The sequence below is a fragment of the Thamnophis elegans genome, chromosome 13, assembly GCF_009769535.1.
Source record: "Thamnophis elegans isolate rThaEle1 chromosome 13, rThaEle1.pri, whole genome shotgun sequence".
Taxonomy (NCBI): domain Eukaryota; kingdom Metazoa; phylum Chordata; class Lepidosauria; order Squamata; family Colubridae; genus Thamnophis; species Thamnophis elegans.
Genome location: NC_045553.1, coordinates 37,965,464 through 37,989,041, shown reverse-complemented (window position 1 = coordinate 37,989,041; position 23,578 = coordinate 37,965,464). Strand labels below are relative to the sequence as shown.

The window sequence follows — 23,578 nt, the reverse complement described above, 5'->3', positions numbered from 1 at the left end:
TGTCCTATGAAATCAAAAAGTCACACAGAGAAAGTAATGCTGAGATCAGTGAGTGTATCCATTTCTGCCCACACCACTTTTCTTCACATTCTTTTTTTTTTTCTGTCTAGGAAAGAATGAACCTCCAAATACTTGCCCTCCCTTTTTCCTGACTATTTTCAAACAAGTCTTGTAATATGGCAGCCTTTCGGCTCCAATTTCTAACACCTTCCTGTCTCTTTGAATTACCCATTCTGCCATTCTTGTGTTTAATATCAGGGCTGAGAATACGATTAACATGTGGAGGACTTTGGCATTGCAATCATCTATGCAGATGTTAAATAGAAGGGCCCAGAATATAAGCCATCATAGCATCCATGAGAAATTGCTTTCCAATGTCACTACTCTTCCCTCTCGCCCATCAGATGCTACTCCGGCCATGCATCTTGGCTCACTTCCAAGCCAGTCCAAATTATACCTATCCAGATTTTGCAGGTTGCCATCAAATCTGAAATCTAAAGGCATTAAAACAACTACACCTCTTTGAACCACTAAATTTGCAATTCTGTCAAAAAAGCAATCGGGTTGATGCTGTGCAATTTTCTGCTTCCCAACACAATGGGTTATCCAATTGGTGATGTTTCCTTTCACCCCTAGAAAATTTCACTAAATGTTTTCCACTACTGAAGTCCTATTGACTTCCACCAGGATTTCTCTTTGGAGGCAAAAAATATTACATGCTTGTTCCCCTCCGCAGTTTTACAACTACGGCTCTTCCTAATTAATAGTTTAGTTCACCTAGAAGTTCACTTTACTCCATAGGTTGCCCAGTTCTGACATGGCTCATATTTTCTCTGTCTTACGCTCCCTTATTTTATTGCTATATCTTTATTTACAAACCATTAAAATTCCTTATAATTGCACTGAGAGGTACTTAGAGATGATTTTGAAAAAGCAGCACACACAAAAGAAAAATACATAACAGAAGCCTCCCACCGTCCAGTGCGATCCCACAGAGTTGGCCTCCTCAGGGTGCCGTCGGCCAGACAGTGTCGGCTAGTGACCCCCAGGGGGAGAGCCTTCTCTGTGGGAGCGCCTTTCCTCTGGAATGAGCTGCCCCCGGAGCTTCACATAATCCCCGACCTCCGGTCCTTCCGACGCGCCCTAAAAAGTTGGCTTTTCCAGCAAGCCGGCCTGGCCTGAATAGAATAAAATACAGGATTAATTTGGTAGTTAATTTTAATTTAATTTTTACATTTTTATTGTAAATATCAATTGGGGTTTTTTGGATATTTTATTTAATGTCCCTTTTAACTTTTATAATATGTGTTTTCTTTTATGTTGTACGCCGCCCTGAGTCCTTGGGAGAAGGGCGGCATATAAATCCAATAAACCTCAGAACCTCAAACCTCAGAATAACAAAATAACAGAGTTGGGAAGAACCTTGGAGGTTTTCTAGTCCTTTCACCTTTATTCGCCTAAATCTTTATTATTTATTTGTTTGTCTGTTTGTTTGTATTCTATATTACCCATCTCACTAATTACAGTGATTCTGGCTTGAGCCTTATAACCCATTTTTTTTTTATTTCACGTAATACATTGAACAATAAACGAACCAGATAGGGTGGATTGAACAACACTGCAAGTTGTCAAGATTCCAAGTAACTCCCCTAACGAAAGAAGACTCTGAGACTTGAGTTTCTTCAAAGTTCCATTTTATTAAAGATGTCCTATTGGCACATCTGGGGAAACGGAATCTGAAAGCTTCCAGGTTTTCCCCACCCAAATGAAAGTCCAAGTCCCTGCCCGCAGCACCCACATGTCCATCACATGGTCCAGTCAGGCACCATCCCAACTGGAGATGCCTCCCGGTTACCTCATCGCAGCTGCAGGGCAAAACTTCCTTGACTCTCTGAGAAGGGAATGTTATTTTGACTATATATCACCCATACTCCATGCAATCTCCCCTCCCGTTTTCCCCACAGTAGAAACTGTGGCAGGCCTGAAGGCCCGATGCAAACGATGGCTTCCAGGTCCGACACAAGTAACTTCAAAAACTCCTCGGAACAAATCAAGGAAATGCTAATCCAACATAGCATGTTAGGGGACACACGGTGGCTAACTCTTGCGACTGACGGTTCCACCACAAAACCGTGGTCGACTAAAGCACGTGTCACTAAAGCGCGGTGACAAAACTGCGCCGTCAAAACCGCGCGACAACAGCGCACTGACAACAGCGCGCCGACAGAAGCGCACTGTAACATAACCCTAAACCTAACCCTAAACCTAACCCTAAACCTAACCCTAAACCTAACCCTAAACCTAACCCTAAACCTAACCCTAAACCTAACCCTAAACCTAACCCTAAACCTTACCTTAAGTTAAATCGCACTTCTGTCGGCGCGCTGTTGTCGCGCGCTTTTGACTTTCGCGGTTATGTCGTGCCATGGCGACTGACCTGGTTGTGTAAACTCAGCCAGTCTGTCTTTAGCGACCCTACTTTAACGGAAATGACAGGAACAAACTCAGCTAGAGAAAGTAGAAAGCTCCTTCCAGTCAGGTGAAAATTGTGTGTCTTATTTGAAAGCCTTGGGATAGAGATTTGGCTCCTCGGAACGTGTAAAGCAATATCTACTTGGGAGAGACAACATGTGGCTGTGCAATTATTTTTCTCGAGCATCCAACTCCACCTCAGGCACCTGCGGAACATGATTCCAAGTGACCTGGTCTGTTGAGTAGTGGCAATCTTTTCTACTCTTCCAGCCCCTGCAAAGAATCACAGGAGCTGTTGTAGACTGGGCTGCTTAGGGGAGAGGAGAGGTGAAGACAAAATAAGTGAAAATAAACCTCTGTGGACCCTTTGAACTCTGCAACACAGATGAAATTCGGAAGGAGGTTTCAATCCACCCTACCGCTTCTTCAACAAAAAAAATGCTCTGTTTTTTTTTAAAGAATAAAGAGCTAGCACGCTGAACGTAGTTAATCGGTGGAACCTGAGATGGTCTTCAGTTTGCCTCAGATTCAAACCATTCCCAATTGTTATCTAGATTATTCTACAATATTTATATGAGATACGAATTTTTTTCCCCATTGACCCAGTTAAGAATATGATGAGGAACAGGACTAGTGGTGACATGAGAGCTCTCTTCCAATACCCAAGGGGCTGCCACAAAGTAGAAGGGATCAATCTGTCCTCCGAAGCACCTAAACTCAGGACAAGAAGCAATGGATGGAAACCAATCAAGGAGAGAACTAAGGAGAAATTTCCTGACAGTTAGAACAATTAATCGGTGGAACGACTTACCTCCAGAAGTTGTGGAAGCCCCAACACTGGAAGTTTTTAAGAAGAGATTGGACAACCATTTGTCTGGAAAGATATAGGGTTTCCTGCATGAGCAGGGGGCTTGACTAGAAGACCCTCAAGGTCCATTTCAATTCTGTTATCCTGTTATTCTTTAACGCCTGGGGCATATTTTACAATTCTGTACACCTATGCAGGCACAAAATCCATCTTCTAAAAACCTTGACGGTCTTATTTTAACTTCTATGCACATTTCCAGTTCTTGTGGCTGTGAAGCTATACGTGTAGCTTGCTTGTATATGTGTACTCATGAATGCAACACAACACAAACACCAAATATGTGTTTCCCCTCTTTTAAGCTATTGTTTGTCTTCCTTTTATTCTGTCAAAGAGTTTTAAATAAATCCTCCATTCAAGACCACATTGATTTTAGAGCTGTAATTAATTTCATCCTTTGCTGCTTTTGTCAATGACCTTACAAACACTCTCTCTAATATTCTTGTATAGTTAAAAGTAAATTGACTATTGTCTCTCTCTCTCTCTCTCTCTCTCTCTCTCCCTCCCTCCCTCCCTCCCTCCCTCCCTCCCTCCCTCCCTCTCTCTCTCTCTCTCTCTCTCTCTCTCTCTCTCTCTGCTTTTGGCATTGGTGGCCTCTCCATTATTTATGAGTCTTACATTTCGGTTCTTGAAATCACCTTGGAACATTTTTTCTCCTATGGGAAACTCCACCTTTTGAGGAAGGCTGATCTTCCCAGCAGATGCTACTGAACACTTTCATAGACTTAAACCTTCTATTGGAAATACAATGGGGTATCCGTAATGATTTTGTGATAGGTAGAGAATAATTTACATTTGGTCCAACTGTCCAGAAGGGGAAGAATGGATAGGATCAAATTATTTAGTACATGTAGGATGACTCCATAGGGATGCAGTGGCTCAGTGGCTAAGACACTGAGCTTGTCGATCAGAAACAGTTCAGCGGTTCAATTCCCTAGCGTCATGTAACAGAGTGAGCTCCCTTTGGTGGGAAGGTAACAGTGTTCCTAGCATCTTTGGCATTTAGTCATGCTGGCCACATGACCACAGAGAGGTCTTCAGACAGCGCTGGCTCTTCGGCTTTGAAACGGAGATGAGCACCGCCCCATAGAGTCTGGAATAACTAGCACATATGTGCGAGGGGAACCTTTGCGTTTACCTTTAGGATACAGTACAGACAGTGGTGGGATTCAGCCAGTTCACACCACTCCGGGAGAACTGGTTGTTACATTTCTGAGCAGTTTACTGAACTGGTTGTTGGAAGAAACCATTAGGGCAGAGAACCGGTTGTTAAATTATTTGAATCCCACCACAATGTTCCGTGCGCCTTCGGCATTTAATCATGCTGGCCACATGACCACGGAGACGTCTTCAGACAGCTCTGGCTCTTTGGCTTTGAAACAGAGATGAACACCGCCCCCTAGAGTCAGGAATGACTAGCACATATGTGCAAGGGGAACTTTTACCTTTACCCTAGAATGACTCCATGGGCAATATTTTTGTGGAGATTCTTGGTCATGGTTGCCCCGAAGGTGCTTTTTGTAAAAGGCAACTGTAAATCACTTTAACTTTTGCATTATTAACTTTAGACTGTCAATGTATAAGCCTTAGTTAAATGAATTATTGGGTTCTTGGCACTCCTTCCTTTTCGAAAAACAAATATAGATATCACCGATCTATACTATGACAGGAGGACAACAGAAACAACATCTTGAATGTTGAATGTTGAATGTTGATTTTATTTATATGCCGCCCTTTTCCCCCCGAAGGGGACTCAGTTCGGCTCACAACTCAACCAGGGAAGGGGGATACAAACAAAAAATTAAACAACACAAAACAATACATAATTTAAAACACACAACAGTCATACCATTCGAGACGGGGACAACAATTCTTTAGCCCCAGGCCTGTCGGAACAGCCAGGTTTTAAGGGCTTTGCGGAAGGCCTGGAGGGTGGTGAGGGTTCGAATCTCCACGGGGAGTTCGTTCCAGAGGGTCGGAGCAGCCACAGAGAAGGCTCTCCTCCGGGTAGTTGCCAGTCGACACTGGCCGGCGGATGGAATTCGGAGGAGGCCTAATCTGTGGGATCTAATCGGTCTAGTGGAGGTAATTGGCAGCAGGCGGTCTCTCAAGTATCTTCCTCCCCACGCAGGACTAAAGGAAGCCACAGCTAGGGATTTTCTTTTTCAATCTGTTAAATTAAAACAGTTTCCTATAACTTTTTTAAAATGAGTCTCTGAGATCCATATCCAATTCAATTCCAGAACCATTCCTCAGATTTGGGGATGGGATTCTGAACAATCAACTTGAAATGAGCATGCTACAAATTCTGGATACAACTCTTTTGGGTCCTGAGCCTCTGTGCAAAATACTATCTTAGGGTTAGAATTTCACCCATATCCTGCTTTGTTGTAGATTCGTTATCTTTGCTCATGACAGGGCTACCTCTGTGTAAATTATTTTTGTTGAGATGGGCCTTCAGTAGAAAGTTCTCCATTACTTGCTTTCTATTTGTTGTGGGTTTTTTTTTTCCTTTAAAAATGTTAATTTCAGATGAGGATTCTGGTCTTTGATTGCAATCTGTGATTTTGCTCCAAGGTGCTTAGAGATTCAGCAAATAAGCATTTTGACTAAATAAATCCCTGCATTTTGGGTTCTGCTCCTGTTCTTCTTCCGAACTGAATCAGCACCTCTTTCTCTCTTTCCTGCCTCAGAAACTTCATGTCTTGGCCCCTTTTTTCAGTCGAAAAACCTCCGTTGCATGACCAAAGCTCAGAATTGCTCAAAGGTCTTCCCTGTGATGATTGTTCTGTTTTATGTAGGGATGTAGTTGATCAAACCCTCCGTTTTATGTAGTTCATTCAATTTCTACAAGGCCTAAAGAGAAAAATCAATGCTTTCCTCAGCAAGGACTTGTGGAAATAGTATTTTTCTTCTGGCTCTGTTTCCATTCCCTTCTTCTTGCTAAACAGGAAACAGTTGAGGGGCGGAAAACCCTGCAAGGTCCATCAAACATTCAACATGTGGAAACAGCTGTTGATTATATGCCATCCCTGGGATCAGAGGGAGCATATGTCAAACAATGGCTGATAAACGTTATCAGGAGAGGTTAGCAGTTCTCTTCTCTTAGCCAGGAAAATCAGATTGGCCAGTGAGAAATGTTTCATTCTGAATGCTTAAAACTGGATGCTTTTAAGAAGATTCTGGTCAGTCACTGATCTGAAAAAGTATAGGTTCTCCTGCTTGAGCAGGGGGCTGGACTGGAAGACCTCCAAGGTCCCTTCCAGCTCATTCATTCTAAATTCTAAAATTTAGAAAGAATAAGTCATTATATGAATGTATACTCTGATGTTACCCATGTGCATTTTCATGGACAAACTTGGAAACAAAGTCTGGGTGAAAACATTCCACTTGCATCTAATTTTGGTGAGTCAGTTTGTTCTAGTGGTTGAGGTATCCGGGTAGAAACTGGGTGGCTGAGAGTTCTACTCCCTCCTTAGGCATGAAAGCCAGCTGGGTAACTTTGGCCCAATCACCAGGAGATTGTGAGTTCTAGTCCCGCCTTAGGCATGAAAGCTGGATTGTGTGACTTTGGGCCAATCACCAGGAGATTGTGAGTTCTAGTCCCGCCTTAGGCATGAAAGCTGGATTGTGTGACTTTGGGCCAATCACCAGGAGATTGTGAGTTCTAGTCCCGCCTTAGGCATGAAAGCTGGATTGTGTGACTTTGGGCCAATCATCAGGAGATTGTGAGTTCTAGTCCCGCCTTTGGCATAAAAGCCAACTGGGTGACTTTGGGTCAATCACACTTTCTCAGCCCAGCCCATCTCATAAGGTTATTTTGGGGGGAAAGAGGAGGAAGAAGGAATAATCAGGAATGTTTGGCATCTAGAGTTACTTATAAACAGTAATAAAGATGGAATAAAAATCTAATAAACAAACAAGGTTCAGAAAGGTACCTGGCATTCTGACCCATCTCATTTTGATTGGGGGGGGGAATGGGGATAGTCTGAATACAATTGTTTAGGGGTTCCAGCCATACTATCTGAGGTGGCGCAGTGGTTAGAGTGCAGTACTGCAGGCTACTTCTGCTGCCTGCCGGCTGCCTGCAATTTGGCAGTTCAAATCTCCCCAGGCTCAAGGTTGACTCAGCCTTCCAGCCTTCTGAGGTGGGTAAAATGAGGACCCAGATTGAGGGGGAAATTATGCGGACTCTGTAAACCTCTTAGACAGGGCTGTAAAGCACTGTTAAGTGCTATGTAAGTCTAAGTGCTATTGCTATCTTTTAGAAAATTCAATTTCATCCCCCTGCTTTTCACAACCTCCCACCCCCATCCCAATCCGTATTCCTTGGTGTCTCAGCACATTTAGCTCCATCCTTCTTCTTTGTGCGTGTTTGAATTTCATGCATGGATGACAGTACTTTAGGGAAAAGGGAAGATCCCGGAAAGTTTATGGTTCTCTCCTAGGTCATGAATTATGCTGGCTTGATTACACCAAACCGAACGCAGTTCTTGGTTTCTTAATGGCCTATAGCTTGTGCCCCCAACCCCTGGGCTATGACCCAGTAGCGGGCCATGGTCTGTTTGGAACTGAGCCAGATAAGTGGCGGATGAGCACACAAATGCTCGCAGTTCCACTTGTGTGTGTGTCAGGTGTGCACAAGTGTGCACAGCTCCGTTTGCATCAGTGGTGGGTTCCTACCAGTTCGCACCTATTCGGTAGAACCGGTTCGTCAAATCTACCGAACCAGTTAGAAGAGGTTTCACCAGTGGACCCGGAAAGCAGGCCACACCTACAGAAGAGGTTCCAAAAATTTTTGAAACCCACCACTGGTGGGTGTGTAATGTCCCGCAGTTATCTACGCATTAATAATGATTTAGTAATATTTCCTTATACATTTTAGGGACCTTTCCTTACATAATTGGTGTTTTCTTTCATACTTTCGGATTTCTAATTTCTGTTTCCATTAGTTGGCAATTGCTAAAACCAATCCCATGTGAAAAAGTATTCAAAGCCTTCTTGATTTTAATTGCCAATTTATTTATTCCTGCACATTGTAATATTTATTCATTTACATATCTCTGTTTTTCCACTGTTGTGCAAACACAATTCAGCAGCTGCTAACATGTGTAAAATTAAATATATATTATACTCCCTTTCAAATAGCCAACAAAATATTTCTGGTTTTAATTCCATATCTTGCTTTACGATTGCTTCTAACCACTAACTTCTGAATAGCTACTTGGACCGACCTAAGTACTAATTCATAATTTAGTATCCTGTCACATGGGCGGCAAGCCACTCCCATCCGGTCATATGGGCAGCAAGCCACTCCCATCTGATCACATGGGTGGCAAGCCACTCCCACAAAAGAGGCCACACCCACAGGGTAGGTTCCAACAATTTTTGAAACCCACCACTGGTTTGCACGTGGAACCATTCCCTCTCCCCTCCCTGCTACTGCTACTTCACAAAGCTGAAAAGGTTGGTGATCGCTGACCTATAGCAATCTCCCCCAATGCAAAGCCTCTGTACCAGTGTTTCTCAACCTTGGCACCTTTAAGATGGGTGGACTTCAACTTCCAGAATTCCCCAGCCAGTGTGGAGAACCAGTTAAATATGACCCAGTAGTGTGCAGCAGTAGCCAAAAAAGGCAATGCAATCCTAAGTTTCATTAACAGAGGGATACAATCAAGATCAAGGGAGGTACTAATACCACTCTATAAACCCTTAGTAAAACCATACCTAGAATACAGCATCCAGTTTTGGTCACCACACTATAAAAAAAGATGTTGAGAGTCCAGAAAAAGTGCAGAGAAGAGCAACCAGGATGATTAGGGGACCGGAGGCTAAAACATATGAAGAACGGTTGCATGAACTGGGCATCGTCTAGTGAAGAGAAGGACTAGGGGAGACATGATAGTAGTGTTCCAATATTTGAGGGGCTGCCACAGAGAGGAAGGGGTCAAGCTATTGTCCAAGGCACCCAAAGGCCAGACAAGGAGTAATGGATAGAAACTGATCAAGGAGAGATTCAACCTGGAAATAAGGAGACATTTTCTGACAGTGAGAACCATCAACCAATGGAACAGAAGTTGCTTATGGGAGCTTCATCCCTGGAGGCTTTCAAGAAAAGAATGAACTTCCATCTGTCAGAAATGGACGGGGCCTTGAACTAGATGACCTTTAAGGTCCCTTCCAACTCTGTTAATCTGTTAATGGCTGGCTGGTGAATTCTGAGAGTTGAAGTCCACCAAAGTTGAGAAACACTGCTCTGTAGAAACACTGTACAATCCTACATTCTCTCCCACCCCCCTTTTCAATCGCAATGCAATGCAAAGCTTCCCCAGATCATTAGGAACTCCAGGCAGGGAAATGAAGAGAGTCTTCCTCCTGTACACCCCGCAGGCCTTTTAAAAACAAGCAAACACAGGAAGAAATCAACCTTCCTACGCCACCTATTTACGGCAGGAATTTAAGGGGAGAACCGGGGTGTCGATGAAGATGGAAGATGTTACAGAGAAGGGGTGGGAAAAAAATAAATGAATTTCCCACTGTTCATTGATGAAGTGAGATTGTATTGAGCTAAGCCTCAGTGTAAACTTTATTAAAGGTCACACTAATGAATGGCTTAATTCTAGAATTATAAATTAACTCATGGGGTTTCTGCTTTGTGAACAACTGTGCTTTTCTGGATCTGACTACCCTCAAGCTACAAGGAGCTCGAGAGAGAGAAAACAGACCAAGTTCAGAGGGCAACGGTGCCATCTGCTGATCAGAGGCATTCATTGCATCTCAGAACTGTATCAGTATACTGTATATCTTCTGTAAAGCAGAAAGTATCAGGGAAAAAATTATCACGGATAAAGCTGTTTATTTAACTGTGGCTAAATAATCCCACTATTTTTGCAAACTTCTTCCTATCAGTAAACCTACAAAAGTAATAGGTCTTGCAAATTCTTCAGGGGGGGCTGTTAAAACAGCCACAAGCAATAGTAACAGCATTTAGGCTTATATACCAGTGCTTTACAGCCCTCTTTAAGCGGTTCACAAAGTCAGCATATTGCCCCCAACAATTTCGGTCCTCATTTTACAGGCCTTTTGGAAGGATGGAAGGCTGAATCAACCTGGATCCTGGTGAGATTCGAACTGCCAAATTGCAGGCAGCCAGCAGGCAGCAGAAATAGTCTTCAATACTGCACTCTAGCCACTGCGCCACCGTGGCTCACAAACAAATATAAAAGCGCTTTATATATTAAAAGCACTTTTGTTTGATGCAGACTTGTGTGGCTGCTTCAAAAGCTCCTCCTGGCTGATTAAACACATTTATGGACACAACTATTTTGCTTGAAGCAGCTTAGGTGCACATCGCAGCTTACAATGCCCATATGAAAAACCTGAAACAAGGAAGCAGCTGCTTTAATAAGGCAAAAAAAGGTACCTGTCAAAACCTCTCCATTAAATAATTAGGAAAGAAGACCACGAGACTCCATGAGTAGAAATCAAGTGTACTTTTACTAATTATAAATGACTTAAGGCATAGCGAAGCGAAGTCTGATTATTTAGGCGCGAAAGCGATTGATATATAGAATAACCCATTCCCCACCCCTTGGCATCACAGTTACAGTCCAATCATAATTCAGCCACAAGTGTCAGGTGTGAGATAACTTCAAAAGGCATCACGAAGATGGAATGTCGGTGCCGTTAGTCCTGGCGGGAATCTCGTACGCATGCGTAGTCCGACAGGCAGCTGAGCTCCAGAACCTTCCTCCAGCATAATTAGTAACCCCTCCCAAATACCATGCCCTCCCTCCCCGTTTCATGGCAGTCGAAGCAGCAGCAAAGCAGAGGCTGACAGTACCCTTGTGTATCCTAAAGCAATTCTGAAATTATTTTGATTTTTTTTAAAATTTAATCTGAAGAATTTGCAATGTTCAAAAAGTAATATGACTAAAATGATCGTCAAACATTAGAACCTCTGAGGATTGCCCAAGCTGACACTTAAGCCCTGAAAAAACACTCGTATAGATTTTTTTTCCACCTCCACCTGGCCTGAATTTAATACTTTATGATACCCGTATTTGCTCTGCTCCATCAACAGATATGACCAGGGGCTGCTGTTTCTTTCCCAGCCAGGAAAAAAACAAAACTGAGACACCTTAATTTATGACATCAAATAGCTGCACCAAAAGCTTTCCAGCACCTCTACAGAAACGGCTGCAGGGGAAGTAATTCCGCCCTCATTTGCCGAGGCTTTAAAAGAAAGACATGTTGGAAGTCAAGCAACAATCAGTACTGTATTATAGATTTAGATTTTCGATTAGCTGGGGCATCCCGAAACAGTAATTCCATTAGAAGCTTCAGTCTTGCAATGGCAAAAAAAAAAAGAGGAAATGCGGAGGCTTCACAGAGCCGATCGATATCTTAGGGAAGATAAAAGGCAACAGAGAAATTGCCCAATAAGTATTCAAGTCTCATCCGAGGCCCACCTTCCTGAAAGAAGGGTAATTAAAGCCATATTCTAATTAACATAGACTTTGCCCCCAATCAGAAGCATCCTTTGCAGAAAAACTAATGAGGCTGGGAGAATAGGCTGTTGCTTACAGATCCATCTATTGAATTAAAGTGAAAGCAGCCTTTAAAACGTGATAATGGGGAAAACAAACAAGCCCAGGGAAGGACAGATTCTCCTAAGAGTGAAATGCAAAACACTCCGGAATCCTCTTCTTCCTCCAGGGAGCGTTGAGACCAGTGGTGGGTTTCAAAAAAATTTTGAACCTACTCTGTGGGTGTGGCCTCCTTTGTGGGAGTGGCTTGCCGGCCATGTGACCTGGTGGGAGTGGCTTGCCGGCCATGTGTTCTCTCTGTGTGTGTGTGTGTGTGTGTGTGTGTGTCTGTCTGTCTGTCTCTTTCCTTCCTTTTGTCTCTCTGTCCCTTTTTCCTTTTTTTCTTTCATCTCTCTCACTTTTTCTTTCTTTTTTTTCTTTTTTATTTCTTTCCTTCTTCCTTTCTTTCTCTTTCTCTCCACTCTGTGTCAGAGTGTGTGTGTGTGTGTGTGTGTGTGTGTGTGTGTGTGTGTAGCAGTGGTGGGTTTCAAAAAATTTTGGAACCTCTTCTGTAGGTGTGGCCTGCTGCTTTCCGGGTCCACTGGTGGAACCTCTTCTAACCAGTTCGGTAGATTTGACGAACCGGTTGTATCGAACTGGTGCGAACTGGTAGGAACCCACCTCTGGTTGGAATAGCATAGCTCTAGAGCAGGGGGTGTCAAACTCGATTTCACTGAGGGTTGTGTTCCAGGGTGGGGCTAGGGGGGCTGGGCCAGCTCAATGTCAGGGAGGGGGGCCCGTGGTGGCCTGAGCTGAGCACATGGGCTCCCGAGCTCCGTTTTTGGCTGCCTCGCCTTCCTGCAACCCCTCTGCCAGTGAAAACGGAGCTGCATTTTCATTGGCAGAGGGTAGCAGGAGGCCTTGGCAGCTGAAAACAGAGCTCGGGAGCCTGTTTTCGCTGCCAGCACTGGGGGGGGGGGGTCCGTCACTGTTTCCAGGGCAGCTCCGTGTGCCAGATCTAAGTACCCCACGGGCTGTATCTGGGCCTTGAGTTTGACACCTCTGCCCTACAGATTCATATGCCCCCTCACAATAACACTAAGAGTTTTATCACAGGTGTTTGCTTTACAGATGGAAACCCCTTGCGGGATGGATGTAGTTGGTGTATTAAAATGTGCGGTCTTTCCCCTTCCTGGATATTTGCGTTTTGCACTGTATTATTTGTATGCATTGTTTGACTTGTTTTATGCAGTGCACCGACTAGAGATGTGATGGAAGCAAATGGCTATACACATAATAGCTTCTTTCACACACACACACACACACACACACACACACGAGCCCACAGCACCCTTCTTAGGCGAGATTAAGTTTTTATATCCTGACAATAGGCCTACCTCGGGCCACTCAAGGACTGGAAGAGGGCAGTGTGCTCTATTACAGAAGCAACATGCCAGCTTCAGTTGCTTGAAGCTTATCCAGTGCAATTCAATGTCAAGTATAACAGGGAGACTGCAGGGAGTTCTTGGTGATCTCGTTGCCTCCATATCCCTTGCGCATAAATCTTTAAATGGAGGACCCATAGGTGCTTTTTTCAAAAGACAACTGGACTTTCCTTTGTTTTTCCTTGGAGAAATTCTTCAGTTCTGACGGAATGGTGGAGAATGGAAGGATTGGTCAGAACTTGAAGAAGCTTCTTGGGTGGGAAGCGAAAAGTCTTCAAGGAGAAACAAAGGAAAATCCAAGGGGATTGCCTTTTGAAAAAGCACCTTTGGGACAACCAGGACCTGGACGACTGAGAATCTCCATAGATGGAGAAGGTAGAAGGAAGTCCACAGGTGGAACTCCCATGGTGAGATCAGACTTTGGGGATGGTCATAGTACATAATGTATAAAAGTCTGTAGAGATTCTCAGTCAACCAGGTCCTGGTTATCCCAAAAGGCCCTGGATGACCTGGATGACTAGGAGAGCCTTTTCAGTAACAGCTCCGACCCTCTGGAACGATCTCCCCGTGGGGATTCGTACCCTCACCACCCTTCAGACCTTCCGCACAGCCGTCAAGATCTGGCTATCCCGCCAGGCCTGGGGGTAAAGAGCATAACCTGCCCCCACCCGAATGTTGAGTGAATGTTGAGTGAATGTTGCTTGTTTTTATTATACATTGTGGGTTTTTTTTGCTATTGTACGTCTTCCCCTCCTATATGAGTTGTTAGCCGCCCTGAGTCCCCTCAGGGAAAAGGGCGGCCTATAAATAAACACAACTCAACTGAACTGAACTGAACGGAATCTCTCCAGACTTTGAGCTATACAATTTGAGATGAACACCCTTTGAGTGGTGTGGGAGTAGGGATGGATTTCCAGAGGGGAAAAAATTGCAGGAACCATTTGCACCACTCGGTTGACTCTGAGGACACAGATCAAACCTCCAAGTGCTTCAACGACCTTCTAAAACAGAGGTCCTCAAACTTTTTAAACACGAGGCCAATTCACAGTGTCTCAGACTGTTGGGGGAGCAGCTGGGTGGTCATGGCTAGGTGGTCATGTGACTGGGTGGGTGTGGCCAATTTAGCAGTCCATTTTGCCTTTGTCCTCGCTGTACTTGCCCCTCCCCTATTCACCTACCAGCCCTGGATCCTATGGCTGTGAAAAATACCTTGAAAGGCTGTTTTTAAAGCATTTTTTAAAGACTTTTAAAGCACTACTTTACGAGCTGGCAGCAGAGCTGCTTTTCAAGCCAGCAGCAGCCCCTCTCCTACTCACCCTCTGGCCCTGGATCATGTGGCTGCACTGGTGAGATCACCCTTCAGTCAGCTGGTCCTCCCCAGTACCCTCTGGCCTTACCTTCGGCAGCAGTGGTGGGATCAGAAGAGCAGTTCAACCAGTGAAATAACTAACCAGCTGGAGTGGATGCTCGCTGGAAGATAAGGCCGACAGTGAGGAGCAGGGCTGAATCCCACCACTCTGCGGGATGGATTCTTTGTATTGGCGGGGTGTATCCGGCCCATGGGCCGTAGTTTGAGGCTCGGTGCTCTAAAAGGATGCAAATGACCAACTGTCTGCAAGGAATATAAATCCTTCCATTCCCCACCGTCCTGTTAGAGCTGAAGAAGCTTCTTAGATGAGAAGCAAAACATCTTCAAAGGGAAAAAACAAGAAAGTGCAGTTGCTTCCTGAAAAAGCAGCTTTGGGATACACAGTGTATGTTATCACTGTTGGTAATAGGCTGAAAGGGAACACAAGGGTTTTGGTTCATCCTGGTTCTTGAACCCAACTTCCTAAACTTTGGGTTGAGATTTCTAGTGCTTGACCTCTTCAACCTACCATCTGCTTCCCTTGAACCCTAGATGGACAGAAGTGAGTTCCAGCAAGATTCGGTCCTTAAACAACTGGAGGTCCTCAAGGAGGAAGAGAAAGAATTCCAGAATTTGAAGGTAATTTCAAGATTACAGGATTCAACTTTACCTATGCAAGGTGGGGATTGATTTTCCTGGGAGGGGCAGGGGGGGGGTGGTGTCTGAATCTGCCAGGGAAGAAGGGGGAGATTTTATGGCTGTGTAAAAACAAACTTAAGCTAGAGAAATTAGATTTAAGCATCGTAGCATCGCTGCAATCAATTCCACCACATGAAAAATTAAAAAAAAAAAAGATTTCCGCAGGTGTAACCTTTTTTTTTTGGGGGGGGGGGGGTCATGAAAATCAGCCAAGTCCACAAAGTCAAGTGAGATTGATGTAGCAGAAGTTAAGGACTTTCAGAATTACGGAGGGGAACAATTTCACCACCTCTGAACTTCGTGCAGATCAGCTTAAGCTGTATCCTCAATAGCGTCCTAATTTGGTTTTTGTAACAAGGTACTAAATTGGCCCTAAAGCTCAGTGACCCAGGTTGGTAGGCTACGGTTTTGTTCAATGAGAGCACGAGCAATTAACCTAGTCAGGAATGCAAGAGGAACTTAAAAGCGGAGGGAAATCAAGAGGGATCCTCCGAATCCAGTTTAGGGGTCATATATAACAAAGGCAACGTTGATTCATTTGAACCACAGGCAGAAAGCATAATTGGCTTCAGAAGTACAAGGCCAGCATTTCTTTCAAGCACAATATCCATGCAGGAAGACTCCACCCAAGCTGATCTTTATATTCATTAGATTTTACATTCTTTTGGAGTAAGGTCAACCGAGGAGAAATTTCTGACACATGAGAAGGCTTTCATTCCCAAGGATCCTGCCTGTATTGCTAAAATCACTGCCCTCGACATTGGCAAAGGTGGGATTCAGCCCATTCGCACAGCTCTGGGTGTACCGGTTTTGCAAGGACCCCCTCTCAGGAGTCTCATTCATCCCATTCATCATGCCAGGTAGAGCAGGGCCCATGCAGAGGCTCTGGGAGGGCAAAAAATGGGCCTCCTGGAAATCCGTTTTCACCCTCCTGGAAGTTCGAGGAAAGCCTCCAGAACCTCCAGAACCTGTCAAGAGTGAAAAACAGGCCTACTGGAAGTATCGGCAGTCCAAAAATGGGCCTGTTTCTGGCCTCCGAAGGGCCTTCATGTGACCCGTCAAAACCGCGCTCGACTAAGCCGCGCCCGATTAAACCGCGTCGCTGACGTCATCAACAGGGCGACAACAGCCAGTGCGGAGAAAGAAGGGCGCTTTAAATAGCGCTTTGAAAGCAAGCCGATTCAACTTAAGGTAAGGGTTAGGTTTAGGGTTAGGGTTAGGTTAAGGGTTAGGATTAGATTTAGGGTTAGGTTTAGGATTAGGTTAAGGGTTAGGTTTAGGATTAGGTTTAAGGGGGTTAGGTTTATGTTTAGGGGTTAATTTTAGGTTTAGGGTTTACAGCGTGCTTCTGTCTCCGCGCTGTTGTTGCCCTGTTGATGACGTCAGCTACCCGGTTTAGTCGGACGCGGTTTACTCGAGCACGGTTTTGTGGTGGAACCGGGCCTTCAGAACCTGGAGAGGGTGAAAATTCCCCCCCACACACACACACGCCATGGTGCAGGAGGCCGAGTAGACCACGCCCACCCAGCAACCAGGCAGAGAACCTGCATTCTTGCAAGTTCCAAGGAAGTTGAAGCAGTCAGTCCTCCTGCTCCTAAACCGTTTAGCTGGATCTGAGACCTCAGGAGAAAGACCTATGGAGTCATACCCCTCCTTCACAGGAAACATCCATTGATTGTCATAATACTTGCAGGCTATAGCTATTTTTCTTCTCTGGAAAAAAGTTGCCATTTCTGCATCTCTGCAACTTATTGTTTGAAAGGGAGATGTATGAATTATGCATGCAGGTTGTACAATTGGTAGAGCTGCTCATTTGTAAGTAATGGTATTGTTAAGTACCAGAGCATTGACGTAGCAGCACAAAGTATACTATTATTTCATCCAAAATTGGACACCACTTAGGTCTCCCTTGCTTTCTATACTCCCTTGTTACTGTGGAGTTCTTGGTGTTCTCTGAGCTTGGCTCTTTCCTTGCAGATGTTTCTGTTGGAATTCATTGTTGGAATGTATTTCTATGCAAATGACTACAGTATTCAGCCAGTAGACGGCAGTATTTACAAGATTGGATCTATGGTATATACTCTATGCTCTTTGTTCTAAGTAGAGTTTCCTGTTTCCTGTTACAGTTAAATAATTGAGCAGTAAAGCACATGGTGATTGTTCTCTTTGTTTGCTCTGTGTGGTGCTTTATATAAGGATTACCCAACTAGGTAACATCAGTGTAAAGCAATGTACCAAGCTCAGAGACCACCTAGGACCCCACAATTCATTCCTAAGGTACAAATATTCTATATGTTGTTACTCTTTACCTATTCTCACTTTGGTACTTTATCATCGTTATATTATATAGCAGGCATCTCCAAACTTGGGAATGTTAAGACGTGTGGATTCCCAGCATAGCTGGCTGAGGAATTCTGGGGGTTGAAGTCCACAAGCTTTAAAGTTGCCAAGTTTGGAGACCTCTTGCTGTATAGATTAAGAACTTAAAGACGCTGAGCCAGTCCTGGGCAATGCTCCCATCTGGACTCCATGCCATCTCCTGTTCAAAGAGTAAGGAGAAAAGCAACAGCCTTGAGTTGATTCATTGTCTTGGTCTACCTACTTCAATGTTGTTTACTGAAGCTTTCTTCTTCCTGCTGTAATATCCAGCAAGCAATTCCTGTGATTCTCATTCAGTAGGATAATTATCCATGACGAGTGACAATTATTAGAGTGATAATCTCACATCTGGAAGCAGAACATTAGAAAAGGACACAATGAAGTGCAATAAATTCCTCACATTTCAGATCTAAATCAGTTAGACTTTGGGATGATGGACATGTAATCTGGGAAATGTAATTGTGGATAGAAAGCATGCATTTCACTGCAGTGCAATAGTATATCACCATAACTTTGCAAAGCTGGATGTTCTAGTGATTAAAAATACCAAAGAACGCATTTTATCTCGACTAAACCAGCCCCGTCTTTCTGTTAAAAAAATCTGCTTTCCCTTTTGGTCAGCCTCCTTTATGATATCACAAAATCCTAAATCTCTTCGGATGGTAGTGCCTTAAAGTCCTCCCCCTCTTCTTAAATGAGGCTTTCAACACAATTTCTCTGGCATGCACAGGAGGAAGTAGAGCTTCCAAAAGCTCACTCTCTCCTTTGAAACACACAGGACTTTATCTTCAAGCAAAGACCTTGCCATCTTCCGTTCTTCAGCCCTGAAACAAAACCCAAGTCAGTCACTGCAGTTTAATTTTTTTTCCCCTCTCATCCACAAAGGAGAAGCATTTCCCTCCATTCCTTTCTAGAGAAAGATGGAAGGAAAAGAAAGATGGTGGGATTAATTGATCAATTAATAGGATGTGCCAACATTTTATCTGAATAGTTTCCATGGTAATAGAAGCATTGTCTTCATCGTTGTTGGAGAAAGCTGCAGTTTTCTTTGCCAGATTTCCAACTGGTCTAAAGCTCTGTCCAATGAAAGGGAAGAACAATGCATTAAGAAAAAGAGAGGAGGGAGGGAGGAAGGGAGAAAGAGGGAGAGAGAATGAGAAAGATTGAAAGAGGGAGAGAGAGAGAGAAAGAGGGGGAGAGAGAGAAAGAGTGAAAGGGAGGGAGAAAGAGGGAGAGAGAGAGAAAGAGTGAAAGGGAGAGAGAAAGAGGGAGAGAGAGAGCAAGCAAAAGAGGGAGAGGGAGAGAAAGAGGGAAAGAGAAAGAGAGTGAAAGGGTGAAAGAGTGAAAGAGGGAGAGGGAGAGAGAGAGAAAGAGAGAGAGTGAAAGAGGGAGAGAGAGAGAAGGGGATAGAGAGAAAGAGTGAAAGGGAGAGAGAAAAAGGGAGAGAGAAAGAGAGCGAAGGAGAGAGTGGGAGAGAAAGAGGGAGAGAAATAGAGTGAAAGGGAGAAAGAGAGTGAAAGAGGGAGAGGGAGAGAAAGAGAGAAAGTGAAAGAGGGAGAGGGAGGGAAAGAGAGAGAAAGAGAATATTAGAATGGCAGGCTTAGGAGAATTTAAATATATGTGGCAGACAATTTTGTTGTTTATTTGCAGGTAGCCATCAACTTTAAACCACAATTGAGTGCAAAGTTTCCATTGCTAAACAAGGCAGTTAAGTGTTAAATGAGTTTTGCCCCATTTTGCAACCTTTTCGCCCCAGTCATTAAGTGAGTCACTGCAGTTGTTAAGTGAAGCAGGCTTAAGTCATTAAGCTTCCACATTAAGCATTCACCCATGTCTCCATCAATTATGTTTCTTTGCATATAATGGGAGTAGAGGTGATTTTTTTTTAAAAATCAGCATAAGTAGATTTAAAAACCCAAGAATCTCCATTTATAGGTGTAGACATTCTAAGTATTTACAAAATAGATATTCCAATTATTTGCAATTACAAAGGAAGAAATGAAAAAAAAAATATCATGGCAATTTTACCTCTATAATCCCATTGCTTCCCATGTTTCTTTCAGGGATTGCTATTCAGCCTACCTAAGCACACATTAAGAGGCATGTTTGATGTGTTTCTAAATGTTTGATGTGCCTATTTCATACTTATATTGTTTCTCAAATATAGAGGTATGAAAGAGTAAGTACAACTGTGTATTAATGTAAGATTGTATTGCTAAATGCAAAACTGCATAGGTGAATTTCACACAGTGATTTAAAACAAAAATTGGAATGTTTTACCATGAAAAAAGCTCTCTGAGACCTATGCAGCTATTTATTCTCATGAAAGGCATTGCAGCCCCCATAATACGCATGGCGAATTGAACATATAATCACAGAAAAGCAGAATTTCTGCTACATGAAATTATATAGCTATAAGTTATACCAATACGCAGGCTAGAAATGTTTAACCAATAATGATCCATTTCCACTGAAAATCAATTATGTTATCCTATATTTTTGGCCTGCTCCATTTATCGCAACGTCTCATTTCAAATTACAGATAATAAATATCTTTACAGATTCTTATTTCACTAACCAGGTGCCACGTAGAATAGCTGCGCGTGAAATATTGCAGGAATGCAGAGCGTCCCTTCCAATCGGCCAATGATAATAAAAACTATAGTGTCATTTCTAAGATTAATTAGAAGTGACTAGGCCAGACAATTGCAGCACTTAGGGACGGAGATCTACCTACAGTTTCAAAACTTAAATTCTGTATTTACAAAATTCCTAATTTCAGTCCACGCAAGATGGAATACAGCTGCCCTCTCTACAGAACATGCACTGCTCATTCTTAATTGGGGGGGGGGGGGGAGGAAGCATAGATGATAGGTGATAGGTAGAAGATAGAATGTTGGAATATTGGAACGTTGTCCATGGAGTCTGATGGGTCGGACACAACCTTGCAACTAACAATAACAAAAAGAAGCTAGAAGATAGGCATGCAGAGAGAGAGAGAGAGAGAGGATAGATATATGATGGGGTAGATAGATAGATAGATAGATAGATAGATAGATAGATAGATAGATAGATAGATGGATGGATGGATGGATGGATGGATGGATGGATGGATGGATGGATGGATGGATGGACAGACGGACGGAGGCAGGCAGAGAGAGAAAGACAGACAGGATAGATAGATGATAGGGATAGAGATGATAGATAGATAGATAGATAGATAGATAGATAGATAGATAGATAGATAGATAGATTAGACAGATGATAGATAGATAGATTAGATGGATGGATGGATGGATGGATGGATGGATGGATGGATGGATGGATGGATAGATAGATAGATAGATAGATAGATAGATAGATAGATAGATAGATAGATAGATAGATAGATAGATAGATAGATAGATAGAGATAGATACATAGATAGACATAGATAGATAGATAGATAGATAGATAGATAGATAGATAGATAGATAGATAGATAGATAGATAGATGATAGATAGATAGATAGATAGATAGATAGATAGATAGATGATAGATAGATAGATGATAGATAGATAGATAGATAGATAGATAGATAGATGATAGATAGATAGATGATAGATAGATAGATAGATGATAGATAGATAGATGATAGATAGATAGATAGATAGATAGATAGATAGATAGATAGATAGATAGATAGATAGATAGATGATAGATAGATGATAAATAGATAGATAGATAGATAGATAGATAGATAGATAGATAGATAGATAGATAGATAGATAGATGATAGATAGATAGACACAGACAGACAGACAGACAGACAGACAGATGGAGGCAAGCAGAGAGGTAGGCAGGCAGGCAGGGATGATACCTGTATTTGTGCAAGGAACAGCTAATTTAAATTAACAATATTTCTCCCCTCTTTCTCTGTAGGAGAAAAGCTTGCCTAAAACTTTCATCTGAACGTTGAACAATTAAGCCTTCCTCTTGCACAACTTGGCATCTGTTATAACACCAGACTCCAAAACGCAACCCTGCACCAAGAAATAAACTTTTTTTTCCCTTGCTCTTCCCAGGATCCCACGAACGGCTACTACAGTGTGAACACCTTCAAGGACCACCACTCCACGCCCACCATCTCCCTCTCAGGTTGCCAGCCAGAGATGCGGCCCGCCAACAAGCAGCGCGTGCCGACAGGCATGTCCTTCACCAACATCTACACAACCCTGAGCGGGCAGAACCGCCTCTACGACTACAGCCAGCGTTTCATCCTGGGCATGGGGAGCAGCTCCATCGAGCTGTGCGAGCGGGAATTCCAGCGGGGTTCCATGAGCGACAGCAGCTCCTTCCTGGACACACAGTGCGACAGCAGCGTCAGCAGCAGCGGGAAGCAGGACGGCTACGTACAGTTCGACAAGGCCAGCAAAGCTTCGGCCTCATCTTCTCACCATTCGCAGTCCTCCTCCCAGAACTCGGACCCTAGCCGGCCTCTGCAAAGGAGGATGCAGACCCACGTGTGAACGGACGGGACGAAACTGGCAATGGGAGGGGAAGGAGGATGGGATAGACTGGCCAGCAGGTCAAGAGACCACCTGAGCTGACTCCTGGCCCTGCTGAAGTCAGCAAATCCTGGTGGTGGGGGGGGGAAAGGGAGACTGTTTGACCAGTTTATTTGTGTTCTAGTGACCTGTAGCTCCACAAAGCCCCTCTTCTCCCTTTCTTCTCTAGAGTAAAGGCTAACGCAAGGCGAAGGGCGCTAGACGAAGCCTTGCACTGCAGATAGGACTCTTCGGAGAGACTTAATGCCTTCTTTCCTAGACCTGTTGACTCCCTTCCACAAGGGGGGAAGGACTCACGACAGCTGAACCCAAACTAACCTTAAGCACAATGTCCATTTCCTTCCTGTAGCAAACCCTGGCGTGGAAGGGGTGGTGGGAACAAAGACAAGGGAAAGGACGGATCACTTATTTGGGAAATCTCCCCGGGGGTCCCTTCTTTTAGGGAGGACGGGCTTCTAAACCCAACGGTGCAGGAATAACGACATCCATGGCCTTCAGCGGGAGGCTAAGCATCCTTGCTTTTCCGACCAAATAAGATAATCTCCCTGGAGAATATTGGAGGTAGCTATGACCATCTATCACCTACCAGCAAATTTATATTTCCCAGTTCATCCAACTGGCTCCCCGGGTTGGGCCCAGGGGAGGCATCTAAGCTGCCTTTCGCTGGCATGTCATCTACCTTGGGTCGGTTCCTGAAGATGAATCGACTGATGCTTCTAGAATCCTCCATGCTTTCCACTTCCTCTTCCTCTTAGTGACAACGATTCCTGTCTGTGGACATTTTGGAGAAGGTGCATCTTCAACGCTGCCCCGTCACGTGCACCAGCAAAGCCAACCCCTCCCTGCTGCTTAGCCTCATTTGCAAATTGTACGGGGTGGGGGTGGGGAGCTGTGTCCTTCAAAGCAACCTCAAACAACATGGCTTAACTTAAGGAAGTTTCCGTGTGAGGGGGAGGGGGATAGCCATTGGTGTAATGACGTGCACTGACTGCTAAACCTGGTCTCTTATTATTTTTAATGACTTTTCTTTTGTTTGGTGTTTGGTGTGTTTATCATATTACAATGTGTCTTTGGACTAAAAAAAAAATGGAGTCGAGAACTTTTAAGCGTGGCTTCTCAGCAAAATACCCACGTATGCCTCTAGCCCATCCATCATACTCTGATTTTGATTTAAGAGGAACTGTTTGGGGGAGGGAAGACTGAACTCTTTTGAGTGACATGTGACAATCACTGCAGAGGGGCCTTCCCACAGTGGGCTGCTGTGGCGAGGGAACATAAAACATGTCTTACTTCT

The 23,578-nt window shown here is 43.8% G+C and overlaps 1 protein-coding gene across 1 annotated transcript in view; it reads left to right on the top strand.

Annotated features, from left to right (window-relative positions):
- Positions 1-23,338, top strand: part of KIRREL3 (kirre like nephrin family adhesion molecule 3) — a 428,294-nt gene extending 404,956 nt beyond the window's left edge. The window contains exons 14-15 of the mRNA XM_032228762.1: positions 15,211-15,297; positions 21,802-23,338. Coding sequence (XP_032084653.1) covers positions 15,211-15,297; positions 21,802-22,245 — 531 coding nt within the window. The 3' untranslated portion in view covers positions 22,246-23,338. The remainder of the gene's footprint in view (positions 1-15,210; positions 15,298-21,801) is intronic.
- The last annotated feature ends 240 nt before the right edge of the window (positions 23,339-23,578 follow it).